The sequence below is a fragment of the Eumetopias jubatus genome, unplaced genomic scaffold (genome assembly GCF_037043125.1).
Source record: "Eumetopias jubatus isolate StellerSeaLion01/CBP00866 unplaced genomic scaffold, mEumJub1_p1.0 scaffold_7, whole genome shotgun sequence".
Taxonomy (NCBI): Eukaryota; Metazoa; Chordata; class Mammalia; order Carnivora; family Otariidae; genus Eumetopias; species Eumetopias jubatus.
This window is the reverse complement of record NW_028274813.1, coordinates 108,609,071-108,624,357: the sequence shown is the minus strand read 5'-3', so window position 1 is coordinate 108,624,357 and position 15,287 is coordinate 108,609,071. Positions and strand designations below refer to the sequence as shown.

General features: G+C 35.8%; 1 protein-coding gene across 1 annotated transcript in view; it reads right to left on the bottom strand.

Moving 5' to 3' along the window:
- Positions 1-4,642: 4,642 nt before the first annotated feature.
- SPESP1 (sperm equatorial segment protein 1) overlaps positions 4,643-15,287 on the bottom strand; it is a 34,523-nt gene continuing 23,878 nt past the window's right edge. Inside the window, exon 2 of the mRNA XM_028100323.2 lies at positions 4,643-5,784. Coding sequence (XP_027956124.1) covers positions 4,751-5,784 — 1,034 coding nt within the window. The 3' untranslated portion in view covers positions 4,643-4,750. The remainder of the gene's footprint in view (positions 5,785-15,287) is intronic.

Here is a 15,287-nt window from a genome sequence, read left to right as displayed (position 1 = left end):
GCTGGTGGGAATGCAAAATGGTACAGTCACTTTGGAAGACAGTTTAATGGCTTCTACAAAATTAAAAATACTCTTACCATACAACCCAGCAATTGGGCTCCTTGGTATTTACCCAAAGGAATTGAAAACTTATGTCCATACAAACACCTGCACCTGGTTGTTTATAGAAGCTTTATTCATAATTACCAAAACTTGGAAGCAACCAAAATGTCCTTTATTGGTGAATGGATAAATAGACATTATTCAGAGCTAAAATTAAATGAGCTATGAAACCATGAAAAGACACAGAGAAACCTTAAATGTGCATTATTAAGTGACAGAAGCCAATCTGAAAATGCTACATACTATATGATTCCAACTATATGACATTATAGGAAAGAAAAAACTATGGAGACACTAAAAAGATCGGTGGTTGCCAGAGATTGAGAGGAGGAAGGAATGAGTAGGCAGAGCACAGAAGATTTTTAGGGCAATGAAACTACTCTTTATGATACTATAATGGTGAAAACCTATCACTTGTCCAAACCTACAGAATGTATACCACCAAGAGTGAATCCTAACATAAACTATGGACTTGGAGGTCATAATGATGCATCAGTGTAAGTTTATCAATTGTAACAAATGTACCACTTTGGTGGGGGAAATTGATAGTGGGGGAGGCTATACATGTGTGGGTATATATGGAAATTCCGCACCTTCTCCTTAATTTTGCCTAAAACTGCTCTAAAAAAATAGTTTATTTTTTAAAAAAGGTAAAACCACTAAAACACTAGAATAAAAAAGAGGAATTTTGTAAAATCTCAGAGTGGGAAAGGTCAGACACAAAACACAAAGGCACCCAAAGAAAAAAATGTATAAATTTGATTTATAAAGGTTTTCAATTTCTACATGGAAAAATCAAAACACAAATAATAAACTAGACAAAATATTTGTAAAAATATGACACAAAATTCCAATTTCCTTGTTATATTAAAAGGTTGTATGTATCACTAAGGAAGAGCAACCATCAGAGAAATAAACATGAACACGCCGTTTTCAGAAATAAAAATATAAATATAAAAAGATGTCCAACCTCACTCATAATTAAATAAATATACATTATAACAACTAGATAATACTTTTCATCTATCAGATTGGCCAAAATATAGAAGTTTGCTAACTTTCGCATGTTCAAAGGTGTGAAAAAAACTGGCACAATTGAAACTTTGGTCTACTCAAAAACGTGCACACAGATGTTTGAAGCAGTTTTATTCATAACTGCAAAACTTGGGAGTAATCAAGGTGTCCTTCAACAGGTGAATGTATAAACTCTGGTACATCCATACAATGGAATATTACTTAGCACTAAAAGAAATGAGCTGTCAAGGCACAAAAAAACATGGAGGGATCTTAAACACATATTAAGGGAAGCCAATCTTAAAAGGCTATATTCTATATGATTCTAACTACATGACATTCTAGAAAAGGCAAAAGTATAGAGACAGTAAAAAAAAATCAGTTTTGCCAGGGACTGGAGGGATTAGGGAGGAAGGGGGAGGGATAAATAGGTGACGCACAGGGGATTTTTAGGGCAGTGAAACTATTGTGTATGATATTGTAATGGTGGATATGTGTTGTTATATATTTGTCAAAACCCATAAAATGTACAATACAAAGAGTGAACCTTAATGTAAACTATGGAGCTTCAGTTAATAATAATGTATCAATGTGGGTTCATCAATTGTAAGAATTGTACCACACTAATATAAGATATAAATAATAGTGGAAACTATGGTAGACTAGAGAGAGGTATTTGGGAACTCTGTATTTTCTGATTTCTCTATAAGCCTCCAACTGTTCCAAAAGAATAAAGATCTAAATTAAAAAAATAGGTCACCATTGGAGGATTCTATGAACTAATTATTTTGAAAACTGTTAAGAGAAAGATTTGATGTCTTTCTAATATACACTGGACCCCTAGGGAATCAAATAATAGAGGAGAGGAAGTTTCTCGTTATAGACATATTCCTGCTAATAAGGAAGGAATGATATGTCCATTTTGCAACACCTGATCAATAATCTATCTAGGTAATGAACATCAAAGGCTGCTCTATAAATACAAAAGTAAACACAACCAGGGCACCTGCGTGGCTCATTCATTAAGCCTCTGCCTTCAGCTCAGGTCATGATCCCAGGGTCCTGGGATTGAGCCCCGCTTCTGGCTCCCTGCTCTGCAGGAGGCCTGCTTCTTCTCCCTTTCCCACTTCCCCTGCTTGTGTTCCTTCTCTCGCTCTCTCTATGTCAGATAAATAAACAAAATCTTAAAAAAAAAAAGTAAACACAACCAGATGATCTATGCTATCTTGACCAAAAAAAAGAGACAAACCTGAGTCTGATAAAGCCTCTCTAGATCCAACTATCAATTTACAGAAAATACGGAGGACAGGAAAACATACTAAAAGGCATTATGGGGATACAATCAGCAAAATCCATAGGTGTAAAACTATAGGTCAAACCTATTTCTTTGATAAGTAAGCTTCAAGGGGAAAAAAGATGAAAGAAACTCTTTAGATTAAAAGACTTACGGGGCGCCTGGGTGGCTCAGTCATTAAGTGTCTGCCTTCGGCTCAGGTCATGATCTCAGGGTCCTGGGATGGAGCCCAGATCGAGCCCCACATCAGGCTCCTGCTGGGCAGGAAGCCTGCTCCTCCCTCTCCCACTCCCCCTGCTTGTGTTCCCTCTCTCGCTGTCAAATAAATAAATAAAGTCTTAAAAAAAAAAAAAGATTTACAAGTCAAATCAAATCTCAATGTGTGAACTTTATTTGGATCTTTGATTCATACAAACTCTAAATTTAAGAAAATTATTAACAGTTGAAAATCTGAACAATGACTGGATATTTGATGATAAAGAATTATTAAATTTGTATGTGTGGTGATATTGTGGTTGTTTTTTTTTTAAAAAAAAACTTAAAGAGCTTCACACTGTAATCTTTACAAATGAAATGAAAAAGTATCTGGGATTTAATTCAACATAAAATAGGAAAGGGGAAAAGGTGAGGGTTTAGGTGAAACAAGACAGGTCATTAGTAGATCACTGTTGAAACTGGACATTAGGTACATAGATCTATTACATTAATCTGTTTACTTTTTCACATGTTTGAAATCTTCCATAGTAAAATTAATTTTAAAAAATAAGCAACACACACACAAAATAAAACAAACAAACAAACAATGGGAAACAGTAATGAGTATTATTGTGAAACAAAACCTATGTGGTCTTTTTTATGATCTAGCTAATTGTGTAGGAATTCTTTTTGATCCCTGCTACTTTCTCAGTCTCCATGTCCATGCAATCACCAAATACTGTTCATTCTACTTCTAAACTAACACTTCTTTCGAACTAGTCGAAGCTAAATTTGGCCTTTGCTTAGTGCACTTCTACTTTTGCCTGCCTCCAAAACTGCAGCCAGAGTGGTTTTTTTAAAAACACAAATTTGATCATACCCATCTTTTGCTTAAAATCCACAAATGCTTCTCAGCGGTCATAGGATAACAGCTAGCATCGTCAATATACACACACTTTAAGGCCTTGCGGGATCTGTTCCGACCCTATGTACCTAACCAGCTCCATCTTGAGATGTTCTGCCTTTCTTACACTCCAGCTACTTCTTGAACTTGCCATACTCCTTCCCAACTCAGAGCATCGCACTTGCTCTTCCCTCTGCCTGGAATGCCGCCTTCCCCCAACATGCAGCCTCATCCTTCAGATATCGCCTTAAATGCTACTTTCTCAAGATAGCTTTCCAGTTATTTTTGGTCTAGGTGAGATCAAACTTCTCACAGATTCATAACAACTTGTCACAACTGAAATTTAAAAATTACTGAGGTTATTTATTTAATGTCTATCTTTCCTCCTCTAATACAATCTCAAAGAGAGAAGGAACTAGGTCTTACTATATCCCCAAAGCCTAGTATTTTTTCTGCACATAGCCTAAAAGGTCAATAAATCTCTACTAAAGTATAAATGACTGGTTTGATGAGTGAATAAATAAATGAATTTAAATATAATACTGGTCAAATCATGAAAGAGAATTATGTGCACCATAAGCATAATATTACACAGTTAACCTTAGTCGTGTTAGTCATATTCCTGACAAAAGATTTGCAAAGCTTTGACGTATATATATAGAAATAAACAAAAATAGGAAGTGAGAATGGCTACATTACAAATCCAAGCTACAGTCACTCACTGATACTCCAAAAGTACTTAACAACAAAGAAACAGGGACGTATCTTCATATACCATCCACCTTTCAAAGGAGGCAGACAGATATTCAAATAAAAGTGCTGATTCAAGTTCCAACTTTGTTATTCAGACAGAAAACTCAGATTCTCTCAAAGAGTAATAAAGACCATATATCCTAAAATTTTACATTTATATTCAATTATTTAAAACAGGCTACATACAGATTGCACACTGTCTCCTAACTCTTACAAAATGGGTGAATTTAACTAATCTATTCAAGTAAAATCAAAGATCTTCATAACTTTTAAAGTTAATTAATGAGAAAAAAACTACAAACTCCTGAACCAAAATTTTATTTTAAATTATTAGGCTTTCGTGCATATGAAATTTTTTTATAACATATGACATGGAAAGATGTTAGCACATTGAACAACAATAGAAAAAATTTTCATACAACTTGTAAATCACTAATATGTTTATTTCTCCAGTGAAATGAATGCACAGTTTGCTTAAATCAACTTTGTCATGGAACATCAAGTACGTTTAAAATTTTTATATTATTCTTTAATAACTTCCTAATAAGGTTTTGAGTTTCTAGTTGACTTACACATAATATTTTTTTCAATGTATTGAATACTGTAGTAGCTTTTTGTCTCATTTCTGGTGGAACATGTCTAATATCTAAATATTCAGATAATTTAGATCTGGAATTGTACAGCATGTTAATAACAGTTTCAATGTCATCAATTCCACTACTGTTTCGTCCTGGTGGTAACAGCTGGGATTTATACATCTTTTGTAGTTTATGTTCCGCTGCTTCTGCTAAAGCAAGGCTCCGTTTTAGGTGCTCTCTAGAGGCTCGAATGTCCTCTCTGTATTCTGGCTTGAGGCTCTCAGCAAGAGGTACCTGTTGTACCTGTGAACGAATATCTGAAATTTTTTTCAAAATGTCTTCATTACTCAGAACCTGTGGGCGTTTTTCAAATGTTAGTGCATCCGATTTTTCCATTTCATTTTCACCCAAGAGCTGAGGAACATCTTCTAGTTCTGTGACCTTATCCACGTCAGTGCTCCAACCTGAAGAGGCAATAAATGGTTGGCCCGAGGTGACATCTGGACTTGGGGATGTCTCAGTAACGTTTGGCCATGGCTTTGGTGCCTCAGTTTGTGCCAGTTCTGGCTCTGGCTCTGGCTCTTTTACAATATATGGTTCATCTGTGTGCAACACAACAGAAACTTTATTTGGTTTAGTTGACCAGAATGCTGTACTTTGGGTAGTTTCCTTCTTCTCTACTTCCAGTGTGAAGCCTCCGGTAGGGGAAGCTGTGGGTTCTTCACTGATACGATTGATTAAAACACCATTTTCAGTGGAAAAGTCTCCATGTGTGATTATCTCCTTTAATCTTGATACTTTCGGTCCTATAGAATGAACATTATTTGGAGACTTTGATTTTTTCTCAGGACCTGGCTCCTTAGTAGGGACACTTAGTATTAGGTTCTGTAAAACTTCTACATAATGATTTAAGTTTTGTTCTTCATCAGGCGTCACAGTTATGCCTTAAAGGAAAAGAAAAATCAAACAGTAAGTAACACTTAATATTATATATGATATACTGACAGAATCTACTGACCTAATTTACTTTCTATGTTATCACTTAAAAGTTGAGATAAAGAACCAAGAAATAAAGCACTTTTGGCTCAGTCGATTTTCACCTAAATAAAAAAATATATATTTATTCAGATCCTTAACACATGAACAAGATTAGTGCAAAAGTTGCATATTAACACAATTCTCTATATTTTTTCGGTTTTACTCTCCCATATGATTCAGTAGGTAGCTTCTTAAAACAAAATTCTTGACCATATCCTCCACCACAGTGGTGTGCTGGAATTGGCTCATACTGGCTCACCAGAACCAATTATTCAATTTTTAGGAATTTTGTGAACCAAATGTTAAACATAGACATTATTAAAAATTATTTTAATTTGCAATTAAACAAATTGTATTCAAAATCCATCACTTCTTATTACTTTATGTCATTTTACTATTAACTATGGTCTTGAGGTTATTTACATCTAGTGTAGCTGTATGGTAGAAATGCTATGTGATGGTGTACTAGTCTATATCTCTTTCTCTGTCCCTGTTCAGTAACATCAAATAAATAGCCTGAAATCAACTGTGATGGAAATATTTACATCACATAAATGGGCAAGTGCTATAAATCTCGGCTTACCAGTCTCTCCAAAAAGCCAGTTGTTGAACGTTTACCAGTATACCATTGCCTTCAACCCAGCAAAGATCTAACTACAGCCTGTGGGTCATATCTGATGTAGAAATGTTAAGGTTCAGAGCAAACAGTCAAGAAAGAATTCTTGAGACAACTTTGGTGCAAAAAGGTGGTATTATTAAAGCAAGGGGACAGCACTCATGGGCAGAAAGAGCTGCACTGGGATTGTGAGGGGTGGCCCATTATATATTTTCAAGTTGGGAGGGGGGTTAGGGATAGCCTAGGTCTCTAAGGAATTTGGAAGCAAGGTTTCCAGGACCTTGAGGGGCTAACTATTGTTAGGAAAAGGTCATTTATCACCGTCTAGTAAAACCTTACTCATGAAACCCTTCAGATGTATATCACTGGGCCATCTGCTTGAAGGATGATTGCTAACATATATCATGGGGGTTATAGGAAAAGGAAGTTTCCAAAGGAATTTTTATATGTTAAAGGAGACTTACAGGATCCTGGTGGTTGGGATAATGTTACACTAAGATTGCCCTTTGCCCTTAGCAAAGTATCAACATCAAGGTAATTGAGTTCCTAGAGGAAGGTCACTCTGCCTGTATCAAGGACTTGTCAACTGGCTGCAAGTTGTAAGGAAATTTATTTTCTTTTGCTTTTGATTCCCACATTAATATCCACCTAATTGTTTTGTAAATAAAGTTGTATTGGAACCCAGCCAGTCTTGCCCATCTGTTTATGTATTATCTATGGCTGCTTTTGGTTGCAACAATAGAACTGAGTAGTTACAACAGAGACCACATGGGGTACAAAGCTGAAAATACTATCTGGCCCTTTACAGAAAAAGTTTGCCAACTCCTGGTCTAAACCATCAACACTTCACTCTTAAAACAAAATAGCAGTTCTATTTATACAGGTATTTTGCAGCATCTGTGTGGTTGGTGAAGCCTCTCATTTCCAACACAGAAAACAAAAAAGATTATTGAATAAGATACTCCGAAATTCTCCTCAGGTCCCCTACTCCTAAGATGGTTTTTAATATTAAGTGCTGGAATTTTGTACTACATGTCATTTTTTAAAAGATTTTATTTATTTATTTGAGAGGGAGAGAATGAGAGATAGAGAGCACGAGAGGGAAGAGGGTCAGAGGGAGAAGCAGACTCTCTGCTGAGCAGGGAGCCCGATGCGGGACTCGATTCCGGGACTCCAGGATCATGACCTGAGCCGAAGGCAGTCGCTTAACCAACTGAGCCACCCAGGCGCCCCTACATGTCATTTTGAAATGATTTTGCCACTATCAAGGATATAAATTGACTTAATTCAAGAAAGTAAGTCACTTTTTACCAAACTCTAATGCGTAACTCCTACCTAAATCCTCCCTCTGCAGGCAAAATGAAATTACAAACTTTATGTTCAGCAGGTACTTCTATTCAGCACTTTCACAAGCACAAAACGGTTAAAAATGCTTTATATTTAAATGTTTTTCCTCTCTTCCTTAAGTCTTGTTACAACTTAGAAAGGCCAGATGGATATTTAATCAAAATTGAAAGTATATTTCTAAATTAAAAACAAGTTTTTAAAGATTTTTTATTTATTTATTTGACAGAGAGAGACAGAGAGAAGGAACACAAGCAGGAGGAGTGGGAGAGGGAGAAGCAGGCTCCCGCCGAGCAGGGAGCCCGATGCGGAACTCGATCCCAGGACCCTGGGATCAGGACCTGCGCCGAAGGCAGATGCTTAACAACTGAGCCACCCAGGTGCCCCTAAAAACTTTCTTAATGAGAACAGTTTAGTAGGCAAAGTGATAATGGAAAGATACCAGACTTCTCTGGAGATCTAGATTCTAAAAGTACATTCTGCATTTTATGTTATGCTTAGAAAAGCCTTGCATACTTCAAGATCCATATGACAATGATAAGTGAAAAAAGGGAGATAGATTTTGATATCATCTCTGTAATAATTCTCATAAAATCGCTGACCCTGTATCATGCATTTTGTCTGTGAATTGTGGATTTTAAAAAATGGACTAGAAGGTTAACATACCTAACGCTTGTGGGTTGTTGCCTATTTTGTGCCAGTCTCAGCCTATCCATAGTAAGGCTGCAGACTAGAAATGCCTGGTGGTGCTCACCTGGGCCCTGGAGTGAGCTACCCACAGACATTTCCCCTTTCCAAATCAGTGTTATGACTGGACTGACCCTTGTGGTTCTTATTACGATTCCAAGACATCCTTCAGCAACAACCATCAGGAAACTTTGACAAAACAAAGGTTTATTACTTATAAGACCTGGAAATTACATAGTACACTTGGGGCCACACAGCGGGAGGTGGAGAGGGATGGAGAGAAAAAAACAGAGAGAGGGAGAGAAGGAGAGTGTGTGGGAGCCCAGGAAAGAAAGGGAGCCAGAGACAGTGCCAGAGAGTGGGGCGGGGTGGGGGGGTGGCGGGTAGAGGGCAAATGGGGCAGGGGTTCTCCTTTTATTGGGGTCAAATGTGGGGGCTCTAGGGCTCACTCTTTATTGATGAATTAAAACATAAGAGCATGAATTTGAAGCTCAGGCAGAGGAAAAAACAAATGACCCAAAAGGACAGTTATCAAAATCAATTAAGATCTGCAAAACAAAGGAGCCTCATTAGGGGCAGGTGGCCTGGCTCTTTATCTAGGCTTGTGGCTGGCACAGCGTATATTTAAGATAGCAATCTTTGAGATGGATGGCTCTTTGATATGGATGCCTCTACAATCAAAGCTTAAGTCTGGCACTTGGCATTACAAAAAAAGAAAAAAACCACAACTGTCCGAGTCTATACTACATTGTCTCCGAGGAAAGGAAATGGGACTGAAGTCAGGTCATTAAAGGGGACTTTACACTTACCCACATATAATATTTTACTCTCTAAAAACACATAAGCGCACATACCCAATCATTCAATATAGCGAACCATTAAAACTCACATTTTAAAAAGGAAAATAACTTATTTATGTATTCTCATAGGCATGTAATGCGTTGTCTGAATCTATAGTTTTCCTGGAGGAAAATATTAAGTAAAATGAATATGCAGCCTAGTGCAGTGAAAAAAAACCTTTTTTTATTCTGGTCCGCCTTGTACCACTTTCTAAGCATCATGACCTTAGGCAATTACTTAATTTCTCTCAACATTTACTTAACTATAAAATTAAGTTACTCTATTTGTCCTTTTATCTCATAGAACCAAATAAATCAGATACTTGAAAAATGCTTTAAAAGCCCTAAAAAGGAAAATAAATAAATAAAGCTCTATAAAGATAATTGCTGACATTTCCCATCTTAAATTATAAAGTTAAATCCCTTAAAAAAAATACGCCTTGGATCCTATCTGTAAAAAACACTAGAAGCTTTTCTGCTAAAGACTGAAATAAGATCAGGATACTAATATCTCCATTATTATTTAACATCATGTCGGAGGTATTAGTCAATGTAATCAGACAATAGAAAATAACTGGAAGCATGAGAGTTGGGAAGAAAAAGTTTAAACTATGTTTATGTGTAGATGATATAATTAGACATCTAGCAACACAAAAGTATTCCTTTGAAAAGCTACTGCAAGGAGTAAGAGAATTTAGAAAAGTAGCAAGTTATAAAATCAACATACAAAAATCAGTATACCAATATAAACCAGTTAAAAGATAAAGAAGATTTTTGATAACAAATAATGAAAGAAAATATCTAATCATAAATTTAAAAAGACATGTCCAAAATCTATAGGAGTAATTACATTAGGCTGAATATCGGCATCCAGATATCAGGTCCTAATCCCTGGAACCTGTAACTATTACCTTATAAGAAAAAAGGTCTTTGCAGATGTGATTAAATTAAGGATCTTGACAGGGGGTTATCTAGATTATCTGGGTAGACTCCAAATCCAATCACAAATGTTTTTATAAGAGAGAGACAAACAGAGATTTGATACACAGAAGAGGAAGGGGTAATATGGAGGAGGAGGCAAAGATTAGAATGAAGTGGCCATAAGACTTGGAATGCTGGCAGCTACCAGAAGCTAGAAGAGCCAATTAAAATACTGTCTCTTAGAGCTTGCAGAGGGAACACAGCTCTGCCTTACACCTTGATTTTGGCTCAGTGAAGCTGATTTTAGACTTATGGCCTCTAAAACTGTGAGAGAATAAATTTCTGTTATTTTTTGATACCAAGTTTATAGTAATTTGTTATAGCAGCCACAGAAAACTGATATAGGAATGTAAAAAAATCTTCCAAAAAACATAATGTAAGCTTCAGCAAATGGAAAGATATACCATGTTCTTAGACAAGAAGATTCAATATCATAAAGATGCTTAGATGTCATATTCTCTCTCTTAATGTATACATTTAATATGCTCCTAACAAGATATCATTACTTGTTTTCTGGAGTTAGAAAAATGGATTATAGAGTTCATCTGGAAGGAAAAGTGAGTAAGAATACTGGAAAAATAGAGACTAGCCCCAATAGATATTGAAATATAGTATAAAGCCTCTATTATAAAAATAGTATAGCATTGCACATGAATGTACAGATGAATGGAACAGAACAGAAAATACAGAAACAGACCCAAATGCATATGGAAAAATAGCTCTAAGTGAGGGAAGTTTCAATTTATAAACTTACTTAGCTAATAAATGAAGAAGCCACCTATAATTATGACATTTTGCAATGATTATCAATATCAAAGATTATTTGTATTACAAAAAGATACACAATCAGACATTATGTATTTCCTAATGAAAGAACATAATAGCACCTATGAAGCAGTCTTGTAAAAATGGCCAAAACCTGAATCTAACAGGTCTCTCTAGATCTAACTAACAATATACTGAAAATACATGGGACAACAAAGGAAGATATAAACTAGACCATAGGGATATAATCAGCAAAATCTAGACTATGGGAAACTATAGAACATATGATCCAGTTTCAACAATTACATTGCAAGAACAAAAATAGAGATGAAGGAGGAATACATTAAAATGGAATTAAAAGATATATGAATTAAATGTATGAATCTTCTTTGAATCTCAATTCTACCAAACAAACTAGAAGAGAGAGAATCAGGGAAGTTTGAACATTGGCCAGATATTTGATAATCCTAAGGAATTAGTATTTTTTAGGTGTGAAATTCACATTATTATTGTTTATTTATATTCTAGTGCTTCATATTAAAATATTTACTAATGAAATTATATGATGTATCAAATTTGCTTCTAAAAATTCAAGTCTGAGAAGTTGCAGAGAGGGACCAGGAAGGTGAGGGGGAAAGGAATGTGGGTGGACATATCAATGAAACAAAATTAATTGTGGGTTAGTAGTTGAAGCTGGTTATAGATATATGGAGATTTATTATACCATTCTTTCTACTTGTATATATATTTAAGTTTTTCCACAATAAATTTTTTTTTATATCGGTTTTGGAAAAATTTCAATTCTGGGCCACTATTCACATGCAAATCTAAAATCTGCAGCCAACAAAGGCTTAAATGCTTTTAAAAAGACATTGCCAGTAGATTGTAGGCTGCTAAACATTCCATTTAAAAAAAATTTTTTTTTTTAAGATTTTATTTATTTGAGAGAGAGAGAGCAAGGGCAAGGGGGAGGGGGAGAGGGAGAGGGAGAAGCAGACTCCCCGCTGAGCAGGGAGCCCTATGTGGGACTTAATCCCAGGACCCTGGGATCATGACCTGAGCCAAAGGCAGATGCTTAACTGACTGAGCCACCCAGGCACACTAAACATTCCATTTTTAATCATTTAACTTCTCCCTTCTCAAAGTAGTAAACAGGACATCCAGGTTACTGTTAGGTGAATTAGACTGTCAAAGGACAGGAAAAGGAGATCCTTACTGCCAGCTGATTCCTAAAAATAAATTGAAGTACTCATTATCCCTTTATACTATCACTTAGGCAACATTAAAAAACCTGTTCATGGCTGCCGAACAATACAGCACCCTATCCTCTACCTTGTTTTTCTTCTCTTCTTTGTGAACCCTTTGTCTCCGTATTGTTCTATTGTTAAATCTATCCTCTCGCCACACACTTCCCACCTCCTACTTTTGGCCCCTAAAACATCTACTTACTTCACTTCATACTGACTTCTCAGTTTCACTAATCAGGACTGCTCTTGCAAATCAATTTGATCTTTATACAAATGTTTGCAGGCAAGGTAGTAAAAGATAGTCAAGGCTCAAACATCCTGACTGGCCACTATGAAAACCTGCTTTCCCCATTCTTCAGAAGTTCCTAGAAAGATGAACAAAATTCAAATTCTTACGAAGACCAGACTACTCTGCTAGAAGTTGAGTTTTTACACATTGGATATGCATGGTTTACACTGGTGTGCTTTATAATATCCTCCTCTATCTTCTTTACCAGTTAGTGATCCAACCAAACATAGCAATGTCTCCGAATGTGGATAAGGTAAGAATCTCTTCAACCTTTAGAAACCATAATGCTGTTTTCCAGTGCCTCTAGTTAGCAGGATGGCTCCCTGCTAAGCAGGCTTAAGGTTTAATAGGAATCACAGATACAGATGTCATAGTTGTGCTTGAGACTGTCTGCATTTTTCTTCTTGAAATAGTACAGTGAGAATTAGTCACATGACAGAAATAATAGGAAAGTAAACAAAATGGGAAAACAACTGTAGGAACAAAAGTGGCATGAAATCTGAAGGGGAAAATTGGAAGACAGTGATTGAAAAGACCGTAATCGCGCTGACTGACTGAGCAATTGCTTTGTGCCAGGTGCTATACGAAGGGCTTTGAACGTGAGGAGTGTTTTTATAAAGAGGAAAATAAGGACACTTAGAAAGAATAAGTAATTTGCCTAAGATTATATTTGATTTGTAGGTGGTAATAATGGCATTCAAACAGAGGCTACCTTATTTCAAAGCAGGTACACATAACAACTACACAGTGTTGTCATAAAAAGATGACACAAGGATGCTGGAAAAATAGAAGTATGATAATAAAATTGTCCTGGAAGAATTCAACTCTTGTAAATACTAAAATACAATCAATCAATACATAAGTAAAATATACAAAATTTTGCTCTACTGTCAAGTGGATGAAAATATATCCCTTTCATATATTAAGATGTATTTAGAAATATTTTTTAAACCTGATCCAAAAACCTTTTTTACTTTTTATTTATTTTTAAATTCTTATTTAAATTCCAGTTAGTTAACATACAGTGTCACATTCGTTTCAGGTGTACAATACAGTGATTTGACACTTCCATACAACACCAGGTGCTCATCATGACAAAGCGCACTCCTTAATCCCCATCACCTATTTCACCAACCCCCCCACCCTCCTTCCCTCTGGTAACCATCAGTTTGTTCTCTATAGTTTAGAATCTGTTTCTCAGTTTGCCTCTCTCTTTTTTCCCTTTGCTTGTTACTTAAATTCCACGTATAAGTGAAATCATATGGTATTTGTCTTTCTCGGACTGATTTATTTCATTTAGCTCCATGCACGTCATTGCAAATGGTAAGATTTCATTCTTTTTTATAGCTGAGTAATATTCCATTGTATACATATACCACATCTTCTTTATCCATTCATCAGTTGATGGACGCTTGGGCTGTTTCCATAATTTGGCTATTGTAGATAATGCTGCTATAAACATTAAGGTGCATGTACCCCTTTGAATTAGTATTTTTGTATTCTTTGGGTAAATACCTAGTAGTGCAATTGCTGGATCGTAGGGTAGTTCTTTTTTTAACTTTTTGAGGAACCTCCTCCATACTGTTTTCCACAGTGGCTGCACCATTTTGCAATCCCACCAACAGTGCAAGAGGATTCCCCTTTCTCCACATCCTTGCCAAAAGTCATATCTTGTGTTGATTTTAGCCACTCTGACAGATGTGAAGTGATATCTCATTGTAGTTTTGATTTGCATTTCCTTGATGATTAGTGATGATGAGCATCTTTTCATGTGTCTGTTGACCATCTGTATGTCTTCTTTGGTGTCTAAAATTGATCCAAATTTGATATGTTTTTGTTACCACAAAGTATGGATAGCAAGTGACAGTCAATGACATATAAAAGAATACATTCACTTTACACAGAGGCAAAAAGTAAGTTAGTTTTGAGTTTATTTTGAGGAAAATAATAAAATCTGATTTAAAATGAGCAATGTAATAAAAAACAAATCAACAAACAATAGTTTCAAATACATTTCCTTCTCAAGAATGGCCAATTAAAGATGGAAGAAGAGAGTACAAGAAATAAAATAAAAGCCAGTTAACATGAAAAGTTGTTCAAGTTCACTGTTCATAAAAGAAATGCAAGTTAAAAACAATCTTTATTTTGTCAGTCAAGTAGGTAAAAAATTTTTCTAAAACAATAAAACCTAGGATTGGCATGTGTATAATTACTTCCTTAGTAAAAGAAGTAACTTCCTGGGACACCTGGGTGGCTCAGTCAGTTAAGCATCTGACTCTTGATCTCAGCTCAGGTCTCAGTCTCAGGGTCATGAGTTCAAGCCCCATGCTGGGCTCTGTGCTGGGTGTGGAGCCTCCTTAAAAAAAAAAAAAAAGTAACTTTTCTTCCTTTTTGATCCTCACATCCTTCATTAGTTTCTCACTAGCACACTGATCTTTTCTTTATAGAATTTAAGATAATCTTAACTATATATATTTGTTTAATGTTTTTTAACTACTACATACTGTAAGCTCTTTGAAAGCTGTGACCATGTCTGCTTTGTTCTCTATATCCCCTGTTCTACCCAGTGCCTAGAGCCATGGCAGACAGTCAAAAAGCATTTGTTAAGTGAATGACTGAATGAATAAACCAAATGCTGGCA